Here is a 13,437-nt window from a genome sequence, read left to right as displayed (position 1 = left end):
AATATTATTGGCCAAAATAAAACATTTTAGGAATGGGATGAAGAGGAGAGCAAATGAGAAGAACAGCAAAAGCAGCGGCATAAAGATTTAACATCGGCCGAACTGGACAAGATTGAAGACGGGAAAGAAGAAGAGAATGGTTGCCAAGGATGAAAATATCTTGAGACTGGCATAAAATAGTCCCAAATACTTACGCATTTTAATCGAGTTCTGGTAACTTCAATAAATATTTGTGTCTTAGCTCACTGTGTGGGACCATGGTATAAGCGGATTAATCAACTCGAAGCCGTATGGTTTGAATGCACTTCGCGGAGTGTTTTAGACTTTGCGCCGTGCATTCAAACTGTATAATGCACGGCTTCTCATTGTTTAATCCTTACGAAATTGCTGATCCAGACAACCAATGATTTATAAAGGAAAATCATGGAAATCATCAGGGGTTCCCAAACTTTTACATACAGCTGTACATGTCATCATTTCATAGGATGTCATTCGTCATCCAGCAGAGACACACGACAGGTCTCCAAAAGATGGCAGACCACAGCACTCGCTTTGCCATGCCCCTCCCTTTAATTGCCCTCCACCCAGACTTCAGGCAGCATACGAACTGCAGTCGTACAGCATTCGAGGTGCATTTGTAATATTTTTACTGCAATCTAACAGCATCCTTGGTATTTGTACTGTCTTGCAATAACATTTGGGACTGCAGTCAAGAGGTGATGCACGCAGAATGTGCGTGAATCAGTCGGGGTGGGTCGGAGAGCAGTTTGGGTATTTGGACAGCTGTCCTCCTCAGTTCTTATTCCCTCCCACATGTGGCATGAATTTTTTTTTTTTTTTTTTTTTTTTTTTTTAACATTTCGACTGATTCAGCTTGGCTCATGCTTATTCGTACTAAGTGTGACGGGGCCGTATGCAAGGTAGCAGAACCAGTCTCTTTTGTTTGTTTGTTGCAAGAATACTCAAAGCAGAGACAGCTTGCCAGTTGTAAGCTAAAAAGTCCTGGTCTGCCACAACAACTGCTGCCATTTCATACGCCAACCACTGAGGTGATACCACAAGTAGATGTACCCACTCACTGAGATCTTGCCACTTCCAGTTCTTTGCACCTCAGACAGTGCAACCACTGCAGTGTAGAGTTTTCCAAGTTTCCTCTGGAGCAGTGCACGATGGTCATCCTTATTTGAATGGTTGTTCCAAGTCCCCGTGAGCCGCATCAAGTTAAACCTGAGTGTCACAGTGTAGTGAACAGGTCCTCACCACCACACCAGCCACCATCCTCAAAGACAAAGATCCTCAGTGCTTTCCTCTGGTTTCTTCTTGTCAAGAGATGAGGCTCCAACCAGCTTTCCCGGTCCGTTTTACTGTGTGCTGCTGTCCAATGGAAGGCAGCTGCAGAGTTACTCCCACGGCAAGTGGAAACCAGACTGCTCCTTTTTCATTGTTGAGTGTTTGTGAGGTAGTTTTATGATGACTGACGTGCTAATCCCACCACCACCTCCCAGAAAAGGATCATCTGTGGGCCGGAGGACCACACACAAACTACATGCAATACAGTAAGACATGACAACAAATTAAAAAGAAAATGCATGGAACATAAAAAGCGTAAACCACATAAAAGCATATTCATCTGCATAAAAGCATGAACATGTTCATCAGCCTTTTGACGAGTTTTGATTTTTATCTTGTTGGATTTCATGTCACCCTCCTCACTAACCTAAATGCCAGTGGGGGAACCACCTGCTGTCTGTCCATTTGACTGGTTGTACGGGCAGTATGGTGGCTTAGTGATTAGCACTGTTGCCTTACAGCAAGAAAGTCATGGGATTAATTCCCATCTGTGACCTTTCTTTGTGAAGTTTGTATGTTCTCCCCGTGTCTGCGTGAGTTTCCTCCGGGTGCTCCGGTTTCCTCCCACATCTAAAGACATGCAGGTTAGGTGAATTGGAAACTTAAAAATTGTCTATGTTTCCCTTGTAAAAGAGATCTTCATCTCAATAGGACTAACCTGGTTAAATAAAGTTTAAATAAATAAATAAGAGTGTTACCAGTAACGGGATCCATCCTGACCTTGGCCTGATGAGTAGAGAAACATTTATACTGATTGTGTATATTTGCTACAAACGTATGGATCTTTAAATAACAGTGAGAAGCAGATCCTTGTTTGTGTTTTGACTTCTGACCTTAATTCTCTGCAGGTTAGACTCAGGCCTCCTAAAATACAGCGGGTAAATAAGTCGTCATCATTTTGTTAAGTTTCTGAAGTTTCTGAATATTTCTGAAGGTGCTATTGACATAAAATTTTCAACAGATGTTTGTAACAACTCAAGTAATCCACACATGTAAAGAAACTAAAATTAAGTTATGTGAAATAAAATGGAATGCCACAGGAGAAAAAGTATTGAACACACTTACTGAAATTTAAAGTGCGTCCGGAGAGTATTCACAATGCGTCACTCATTCAACCATCTCTGCAGCAGTCCACCAACCAGGCCTTTATGGTATAGTGGCCAGACAGAAGCCACTCTTCAGTAAAAGGCACATGGCAGGATTGAGGGAAAAATGGATGCAGAAATGTACAGAGACCTCCTGGATGAAAACGTGCCCCAGAGCACTCTTGACTTCAGACTAGGGCAACAGTTCATCTTTCAGCAGGATAATGACCCTAAGCACACAGCTAAAGCCCCTTTCACACCGGGGCTGCTTCGAGTTGCTTCATGTGGCGTCATAACGGCGCAGGAATGTCTGCATCAGGTGCACGCAGCAGGGGGCAGAGAGGAGGTAAGGACGCAACCTGCAGGTCCTCTGCACAGAGAAATCTTCTGGTTTATATTTGTTCTTGTGCAGGGCTGCAGGTCTGCGCTCTGAGTTCTGTTATAGTTTATCTTTCTTCCTTTGACCGCGAGCTGCGTGAACAAACCGTCCATGAGTAAATGTGGAGATGTCTGGAGTTATACTTGATGTGGACTTGTCCTATCTGGCAATCAGTCTGTGAGCAGGACTTATGTCCTTTTTTGTCCTTTATTTAACACAGTGATGAGAGAGTTTGAGGGGAGAGCAAGGAGCTGCAGCAGCCACAGTCTTTTATTGTTCACATGTGCGAGCACGAACGAATCGTCCGTGAGTGGACTGGAGATGTTCAGACTTTTTACTGGATGTGGACATGTCCTGTCTCTGGCAATCAGTCTTTGAGCAGGACTTTATGGACTTTATTTAAACACAGTTGAGAAAATTTAAGAGCGAGGAGCTGCTGCAGCAGTCAGGCTGCAATCTGCATTTTTTTCTGTGCTCTTTTTGAGCGTGTAGTTTCATTGCATTGTGTAAACGTTATGAAAACAATCCTGCCTGATTTATACTTCGGGAACAATGGAACACAGCAGGAATCATAAATTGGCGTCGGGTAACATTGTATTGTGAGGGTGTGGCTTCAGGTCATGTTGCCCTGACTTGCGTTGAAACCACTCAATTTCTGTGTCCTGTGCTCGACGCAGAAAAAAAATTTAACGTTTAATTTTTGGTGTCCGATTCGCTTCGTCCTTTGCGTCCCTCGCACTGTTGTGGCGTTGAGCTACATCATCTAGGCACTGGGTTTCTACCACATGGTGTTGTCATGACGCCGCACGATGCAACTCAAAGTGGGCCCAGTGTGAAAGGGGCTTATGATATCAAAGGAGTGGCTTTCGGACAACTCTGTGATTGTCCTTGTGTGGCCCATCCAGAGCCCAGACCTGAATCCGATTGAACATGTCTGGAGAGATCTGAAAATGGCTGTGCATCAAAGCTCCAGATCCAACCTGATGGAGCTTCAAAGGTGCTGCAAAAGGGAATGGGCAAAACTGCTCAAAGATGGGTGCACCAAGCTTGTTGCATCAAGAATACCCGAGGCTGTAATTGCTAACAAAGATGCATCAACAAAATATTGAGCAAAAAGGTTTGAATAACGTCCCTGTGATTTTAGTTTTTTGTTTTTAATGAACTTGGAAAATTAAAAAAACAACCTTTTTGGGGGTGTTGTGAGTAGAATTTTGAGGGAAAAATTACAGTGGGGCCAAAAAGTATTTAGTCAGCCCCTGATTGTGCAAGTTCTCCTACTAAGGAAGATGAGAGAGGTCTGTAATTTTTATCATAGGTACACTTCAATTATGAGAGACAAAATGAGGAAAAAAAATCCAGAAAATCACATTGTAGGATTTTTAAAGAATTTATTTGTAAATTACGGTGGAAAATAAGTATTTGGTCACCCACAAACAAGCAAGATTTCTGGCTCTCACAGACCTGTAACTTCTTCTGTAAGAAGCTCTTCTGTCCTCCACCTGTTACCTGTATTAATGGCACCTGCTGGAACTCTGTATAAAAGACACCTGTCCACAGCCTCAAACAGTCAGAATCCAAACTGTACCATGCCCAAGACCAAAGAGTTGTAAAAGGACACTAGGAAGAAAATTGTAGATGTGCACCAGGCTGGGAAGAGTGAATCTACAATAGTCAAGCAGGTTGGTGTGAATAAATCAACTGTGGGAGCAATTGTAAGAAAATGGAAGACATGTCAGACCATTGATGGGCTCCACACAAGATGTCATCCCGTGGGTCAAAATGATCATGAGAATGGTGAACAGAAATCCCAGAACTACAGGGAGGGACATGATGAATGATCTGCAGAGAGCCAGAACCAAAGTAACAAAGGTTACAGACTACACAGAGAGAGACTCAAATCCTGCAGTGCCAGGCGTGTCTCCCTGCTTAAGCCAGTATGTGTCCAGGCCTGTCTGAAGTTTTCCAGAGAGCATATGGATGATCCAGAAGAGGATTGGGAGAATATCATGCTGTCAGATGAAACCAAAATAGAACATTTTGGTAAAAACTCAACTTGTCGTGTTTGGAGGTAAAAGAATGCTGAGTTGCATTCCAAGAACAGGATATCTACTGTGAAGCATGGGGGTGGAAACATCATGCTTTGGGGGTGTTTTTCTGTAAAGGGGACAGGACGACTGATCTGTGTTAAGTGAAGAATGAACGTGACCATGTATCATGAGATTTTAAGCCAAAACCTCCTTCCATCAGTGAGAGCATTGAAGATGCATTGTGGCTGGGGCTTCCAGCATGACAATGATCCCAAACACACCGCTCAGGCAACAAAGGAGTGGCTCCGTAAAAAGCATTTCAAGGTCCTGGAGTGGCCAAGCCAGTCTCCAGACCTCAACCCCATAGAAAATTTGTTGAGGGACTTGAAAGTCCATGTTGCCCAGTGACAGCCACAAAACATCACTGCTCTAGAGTAGATCTGCATGGAGGAATGGGTCAAAATACCAGCTACAGTGTGTGCAAACCTGGTGAAGACTTACAGGAAACGTTTGACCTCTGTCATTGCAGCAAAGGTTATGTTACAAAGTATTGAGTTGAATTTTTTTTATTGACCAAATACTTATTTTCCACCACAATTTACAAATAAATTCTTTAAAAATCCTACAATGTGATTTCCTGGATTTTTTTTTTCCTCATTTTGTCTCTCACAGTTGAAGTCTACCTATGTTGAAAATTACAGACCTCTCTCATATTTCTAAGTAGGAGAACTTGCACAATCAGGGACTGACTAAATACTTTTTGGCCTTACTGTAATTTATTCACTTTTGGAATAATAATTTACTCACGTTTGTAACATAACAAAATGTGGAAAAAGTTGAAGCGCTGTGAATATTTTCGGGATGCACCGTATTTAATGCTTAGTATGAAAGCATTTGTTGGTAATGTCAGTTTCAAGTGGACCTCTTTGAACTCTGAACTTCAACTTCTTTCCATAGATTTTAAATTGGATTCAAGTCAGGTGATTGGCTGGGCCATTCTAGCAGCTTTATTTTCATTATCTAAAACCAACTGAGAGTTTTCTTGGCTGTGTGTTTATGATGATTGTCTTCCTGAAATGTCCTCATTTCATCTTCATCATCCTGGTACATACCAGCAGATTTTTACCAAGAATGTCTCTGTACATTTTTTCCATTCACCCTTCCTTCAATTATATGAAGTTTGCCGATGCTGTATGCTGAAAAACAGCCCCACACCATGATGTTCCCACCTCCAAACTTCACTGTTGGTATGGTTTTTAGGGCGATGTGCAGTGCCATTTGACTTCAAAACATGGTGTATATTATGGTATCCAAAGAATTAAATTTTGGTCTCATCTGACCAGAGTGTATTCTGCCAGTATTTCACAGACTTGTCTAAATGTTGTGCAGGAAAGTTTAAATGAGCTTCAACATGCTTTTTCTTCAGCAATGGAATCTTGTGTGGTGAGCGTGCCTACAGGCCATGGTGGTTGAGTGCATTACTTATTGTTTTGTTTTTTTAAACAATTACACCTGCTAATTCCAGGTCTTTATGAAGTTCTCCACGAGTGGTTATTGGCTGTTGGACAACTCTTATAATTCTATTCAGTCTTCTGTCATAAATCTTGCGAGGAGGACCTGGTCGTGGCTGGTTCATGGTGAAATGATGTTCTTTTAACTTCCGGATTGTGGCTCCAACAGTGCTCACTGGAACATTCAGAAGTTTAGAAATCCTTCTTTAGCCAATGCCATCAGTGTGTATTGCAACAATAAGTTTGCAAAGATCTTGCAAGAGCTCTTGGTTTACCCGTTATGGAATGTTTCATGCGTGACACCTTGGTAATGAGACACCTTTTTATAGGCCATCTGATGGGACTGAACCAGATGATATTAATTTGTACTGACAAGGGGCAGGCTTGCTTACTAATTATTGATAGATTTCAGCTGGTGTCTTGCACCTCACTTTCTTCAGGTGTTCAGTACTGTTTCTCATTTCACATTATTATACATAATTTATGGAGCTCTATGGCTTGAGTTTTTTTTGTTTTTTTTTTGTATGTTTGAATTTGTTGGGTTATCAACTTCTGGTGAAAATTTCATGTCAGTAGCAGTTTTAGAAATATTTCTACTGAGGAAAAATGGTGACTTGTTCAATGCTTATTTTACCCACTGTAAGAACAATGAATTGAACCTTTTAAAATCTATTTCATACGCAATTCAAATGTTACAAGTATGACCAATATACAGTAGTGTTCAGAATAATAGTAGTGCTATGTGACTAAAAAGATTAATCCAAGTTTTGAGTATATTCCTTATTGTTACATGGGAAACAAGGTACCAGTAGATTCAGTAGATTCTCACAAATCCAACAAGACCAAGCATTCATGATATGGACACTCTTAAGGCTATGAAATTGGGCTATTAGTAAAAAAAAGTAGAAAAGGGGTGTTCACAATAATAGTGTGGCATTCAGTCAGTGACTTTGTCAATTTCGTGGAACAAACAGGTGTGAATCAGGTGTCCCCTATGTAAGGATGAAGCCAGCACCTGTTGAACATGCTTTTCTCTTTGAAAGCCTGAGGAAAATGGGATGTTCAAGACATTGTTCAGAAGAACAGCGTAGTTTGATTAAAAAGTTGATTGGAGAGGGGAAAACTTATACGCAGGTGCAAAAATTATAGGCTACAATGATCTCTAATGCTTTAAAATGGACAAAAACCCAGAGACGCGTGGAAGAAAATGGAAAACAACCATCAAAATGGATAGAAGAATAACCAGAATGGCAAAGGCTCACCCATTGATCAGCTCCAGGATGATCAAAGACAGTCTGGAGTTACCTGTAAGTGCTGTGACAGTTAAAAGACGCCTGTGTGAAGCTAATTTATTTGCAAAATCCCCCGCAAAGTCCCTCTGTTAAATAAAAGACGTGCAGAAGAGGTTACAATTTGCCAAAGAACACATCAACTGGCCTAAAGAGAAATGGAGGAATATTTTGTGGACTGATGAGAGTAAAATTGTTCTTTTTGGGTCCAAGGGCCGCAGACAGTTTGTGAGACGACCCCCAAACTCTGAATTCAAGCCACAGATCACAGTGAAGACAGTGAAGCATGGTGGTGCAAGCATCATGATATGGGCATGTTTCTCCTACTATGGTGTTGGGCCTATATATTGCATACCAGGTATCATGGATCAGTTTGGATATGTCAAAATACTTGAAGAGGTCACGTTGCCTTATGCTGAACTTGACATGCCCTTGAAATGGGTGTTTCAACAAGATAATGACCCCAAGCACACTAGTAAACAAGCAAAATCTTGGTTCCAAACCAACAAAATTAATGCCTCGCAGATGTGAAGAAATCATGACAAACTGTGGTTATACAACTAAATACTAGGTTTAGTGATTCATAGGATTGCTAAAAAAGCAGTTTGAACATAACAGTTTTGAGTTTGTAGCGTCAACAGCAGATGCTACTATTATTGTGAACACCCCCTTTTCTACTTCTTTTTCAATTTGATCTAAATGTTCTGTTTGTTCGCACTTGTGGATTCATCATTCTGACATTTTTCATTTGATTTTCCATTGTTTCTGTTTTTGTTCCCTTTCCTGTGTTTAGTCCATGGTAGCATTTTTAAAAGACCCATCTGGACCCCCTCTGTGGGAGGAGAATCCTGAGGCAAAAGACATTGTCCACATAGAGACAGAAAAAGTAAGTCTTGTGGTTTGGGTAATTTCAAGTCTAAATCCGCTTATGAACACTCTGCTTATTTGCACACTTTTGGTCACAAGCTTCCTTCAAGCCTACTAGGTAGATACACAGTTAAATAACATTTATGATATGTGCTAACTTGGGATATGTCAGAGTGAGTTGTTCATTAGCCTGGAAAATATATTATTCTACTCTTGACTATTCCTGTCTGTTGAAGTGTTCTTAAGCAAGTTGCTGAACCTCAAATTGCTCACAGTGTCCAGATTAGCATCTTGTATGGAAGCCCATGACATTGGTGTGTCAATAATTTTAAGTCAGTCTGGATAAGAGAGCCAAATGCACACAAATTTTGCTGTTTGTGGAGGAGCTACGTGATTACTTACTTCTGGGCTTTCTGTCATAATGATTGTTTTGCTGCAGGTACAACTAACACTGTCTAAAATAAGAGGGGGAGCTTCACTTTCCAGTCTTGACTCACATGCAATGCAGTGTGAGTCTGTGTAATGAATTATCCATCTGTCGTCGTTGTTATGCACGTGGGCCCTACATCAATGTTTTTTTCCAGGCAGTATAGTTTCAATAAGTGTGGACATAGAGATGGGCATAGAGGTGACATAGAGGTGGGTTGCATGTGAGTCACACAGGTTTGTACCTGCTATATTTTTCAATTTTTTTTATGTAACCTGTATTAAATACAAGACCATGTTTGAGTTTTGTGTTTATAAATGATTACTATGGCGGGCGAATACGTTTTGTCTGTAGACAAAGTGGCGCGGGCCAGGTATGACAAAGTTCTCATGTTTCTAGCCTCACAGGATATCACTTAATGGAGCACAAGCACCATGATGTGGCAGCCTGACTGCTTCTATCACACTCTAGTAGGAGATCCCAAACTTCCCTTTCCCGGGACACATTACCCACTTCAATTTGGGGGATCCCGAGGTGTTCCCAGGCCAGTGTGGGGATATAATCTCTGTACCTAGTCCTGGGTCTTCCCCGGGCTCTCTTCCCAGCTGGATGTGCCTGGAATACTTCCCTAGGGAGGTGTCCAGGGCGCATGCTTACCAGATTGTCTGATCCACCTCAGCTGGCTCCTTTCAACATGAAGGAGCAGCGGCTCTTCTCTGAGCTCCTCATGGATGACCGAGCTTCTCACCATATCTCTAAGGGAGACACCAGCAACCCTCCTGAGGAAACCCATTTTGGCCGCTTGTACTAGCAGTCTAATTCTTTTGATCATGACCCAACCCCCATGACCATAGGTAAGAGCAGAAACAAAGATTGATCAGTAGATCGAGAGCTTCGTCTTTTGGCTCAACTCCCTTTTTGTCACAACAGTACGGTAGAGTGAAAGCAATACCGTCCCTTCTGCGCTGATTCTCCACCCAATCTCACTCTCCAATGTCACTTGTGAACAAGAGCCCAATGTACTTGAACTCCTTCACTTGGGGCAAGACCTCATTCCCAACCTGGAGTAGGCAGTCCGTCAGTTTCCTGGTGAGAACCATGGCCTCAGATTTAGAGGTGTTGATCCTCATCCCAGCTGCTCCACAGTCAGCTGTGAACTGACCCAGTGAGTGCTGGAGGTCACAGGCCAATGGTGCTGACAGGACCACATCATCTGCAGAAAGCAGTGATTAGACCCTGTCCTTGAATATCACAAGGAGGATTGATGACAAGGTGCATCCCTGGCAGAGGCCATCTTGCAATGGAAACAAGTTTGACTTACTCCAGAGAACCCTAACACAGCTCTCGCTTTGTGAGTACAGAGATTGGATGGCCCTGAGAAGGGACCCCCCCTCACTCCATACTCCCGCAACAACGGGAGGCAAAGCAGCGGGTGTAGGAGGAGTTTGAAGCAACCATGTAGAATAACTTTTGGTCGGCACCAAGGTACTTCTGGCAGACTGTGCGGCACCTCAGGAAATGAAAACGGGGAACCATCCAAGCTGTATACGGTAAGGATGAGACTCTGTTGACCACAAATGAGGAGGCATTTGGGTGCTGGAAGGAGCACTTTGAGGAACTCCTGTGTCACACTGGAGTGCCCTGTGTCATAGAGACGGAGCTGGAAGCTAATGGGGGATCATCATCAATTTCCCTGGTTGAAGTCACTGAGGTAGCCAAACAACTCCACAGTGTCAAAGCTCAGGCTTGATGATATCAGTCCAGAAATGATGAAGGCTCACTATACAGGGATTTTCATGAAATGCTGTCAGTGTTTGCACAGTTTAAACACCTCAATAACTCCTGTTTCACACCAGACATCTGTGCTGGTAAAGCCAATGTGTCATTAAACAAAAATCATCACATTTGTCCACTTTATGTGCCTCGCGATTTGACTCGGTGAAAGCCATTGACTCTGGAAAAAACTTCTTGTGGAAACACTGTACTGGGGTGTTGCATGTCTGTTCTTTATTATGACAACTTTGAAATAAAAGAAGAAAATTAGTTTAGCCTTTTCATTTTGAAGTGAAAGTTTTATCAGTTATGTGTGCAAAAAATTGCAACAGCAAAACTGGTAATCTGGGTTCATGCTACCCATTTGCCATATAGTCAAATGTTAATAGAAATGCCATGTGGCTAAAAGAATGTGGCTGCTTTTAGCCTCAGTGGTCCTTTTTCATGGTCATACATAGTTCATATGAATTACACACCTGGACCCAGTTTCATCAAGCAGTCTAATCTTTTAGCATATTAAACTTACTTAGATGACTATGGTTAGTCACCCAACATTATCTGTCTAATGTCCGTTTAACACCAACGGCTAAACTTGTAGATTTGCTGTCTTATGTTAGTCGACAATTTTCATGGACATAGCGGTCTTTATCATGATCTATCCAGCCTTTGTTTTGTTAACTGGTTTTATTAACATTTAGGGACACGTGAACTGTAGAACGACATGCTTAGCTCCTAGCCTAGCAGTTCTTCTGCACTTCTGTCAAGTTCCACATGATCGTTAGTAAATGTCCCATAGCTATATTCACATTTGTGTTGCTTAATTGTTTCATTTGTCCGTCCAAAATCAATAAGCAGCATTACACACAATGGTAATATAAATAGCTGGTAGCTGTTTCACATCCTGTGACCACTTCACAGGTCTCCCATTGAGATTGCAAACACAGCAATCTGCCAGTGTCACTTGCCGGCTTTTTCTCTCCAAATCTTGGTAGTCATACTTCTCTAAAATTGGATAAAATTGTGCAGTTTTCTCCTCAAAACTCACCAGCTCCAGACGTAGCTTTCCGGTGCAGAAAAACACTGGTGCCTCACAGCAAGAAGGTCGTGGGATCACTTCCCGCCCTTTCTGTGTGGAGTTTGCATGTTCTCCCCGTGTCTGAGTGGGTTTCCTCCGGACACTCCGGTTTCCTCCCACAATCAAAAACAAGCTTATTTTGGATCTGCTCCTTTCTCTGCCCCTGACCAAGGCAGCGTTTCTACATCTGGAGTTGGTCCCCAGGCACTGGACTGTGGCTGCTCACTGCTCCTAGTGGTTGGATTGTGTCTGTCATTAGGATGGTTAAATGCAGAGAACAAATTTTGTTGTATGTATGTATGTATGTACAACGAAAATAAGGGTTCTCACTCACTCTTCTTCAATCGCTTTTCCAGGATCGTGTCGCGGGGGCAACAGCTCTAGCAAGGAACCCCAGACTTCCCTTTGCCGGGCCACATTGAGCACCTCTGACTGGTGGATTTTGAGGCATTCCTAGGCCATTGTGGAGATATAATCTCTCCACCTAGTCCTGGGTCTTCCCCGGGGACTCCTCACAGATGGACGTGCCTGGAACACCATGTAATCAATGAGATCTTTCAATGTAATCTTTCATTAATTACAGAGCATGTAATCAATGAAAGAGCGTGGAGAAAGTATGTGACCTTTTGACCACTTAAAATAGGTCAAGGTTAGCCATCTTTTAACTTGTCCAAGGTCTATGTCCCAAGAATGTTTGTTCCCTGTGAATTTGAAGACCCTGGCAGTAACAGGAATAGAGTTATACTGAGCACAGACAGGCAGACACATGAACGGACGCAAAGTCTTCACAATTCCCAATGGCCGTATTTTGGCCTTGGGTAACAAAGAAAAGTGCTGTGTGCACAAAACGACTAATGTTTTTATTCTAAAAGCACTATCTGAAAATATTGTTGTTCCCCTCTCACCAAACAGTGTAGACACCCTCAGTTTGAAGCTATAAATTTAGATCTGCTTTGGTCCATTTCTTGTTGATAACATTTTATGATTTTGACAGGCTGTTTTTGAATTCACTGCTACTGGTCCCATTTCAACTTCACATATGTATTTTATTCAAGAATATTCTTCAAAACATCTTGTTTTCATTCATGACCTTGGGTAGAAGTTTCCTGTTTACATTGTCCTTCAAAGTAGTATGTCTTTTTTTTCTGCTGATCCAAAAATTATCTAATCCGTCACTTAAAATCCGTGATCCGATCCGAACCACAGGCTTTGTGATCCGTGATACCCCTCATGAATAATAAATGATAAACCTTATTTATTTTCTTTCCTTTTAGGACTTTAGGAAGCTGCTGAAGAAAGAGGACAGGCCCATTCTTATGATGTTCTATGCTCCCTGTAAGTCTTGTGTTATTGCTGTGCTTTTCATTTGCTGACAGTAACTGGAACAAGTGCACTTTGTGTTCATCTGTTTCAACATATGTGATCAGAATACTTTGGGAAAAATCAAAGCAGATGTTCCATTATTAAACAATAACAAACAAAAAAACACCCAAACAAACAAAACTGAATTTAACTCAATATATTGGCTGTCTTTTCAAAAGAAAAGCAGATAAACTGGGGCATATTTGACAAAAATTTTATGATATATTAAATACTGCATCAAATCTGGCACTCATATGGCATGTGCTCATCATTGAATTTACTGTGTGGTTTT

The 13,437-nt window shown here is 41.8% G+C and overlaps 1 protein-coding gene across 1 annotated transcript in view; it reads left to right on the top strand.

Moving 5' to 3' along the window:
• Positions 1–13,437, top strand: part of pdia5 (protein disulfide isomerase family A, member 5) — a 196,049-nt gene that overhangs the window by 75,708 nt on the left and 106,904 nt on the right. The window contains exons 6-7 of the mRNA XM_034185846.1: positions 8,435–8,527; positions 13,058–13,118. Of these exons, the coding sequence (XP_034041737.1) occupies positions 8,435–8,527; positions 13,058–13,118 (154 nt within the window). The remainder of the gene's footprint in view (positions 1–8,434; positions 8,528–13,057; positions 13,119–13,437) is intronic.

The sequence above is a fragment of the Thalassophryne amazonica genome, chromosome 14 (genome assembly GCF_902500255.1).
Source record: "Thalassophryne amazonica chromosome 14, fThaAma1.1, whole genome shotgun sequence".
Lineage (NCBI taxonomy): Eukaryota > Metazoa > Chordata > Actinopteri > Batrachoidiformes > Batrachoididae > Thalassophryne > Thalassophryne amazonica.
The sequence above is the reverse complement of the archived record's forward strand: the minus strand, read 5'-3'. Positions and strand labels throughout refer to the sequence as shown.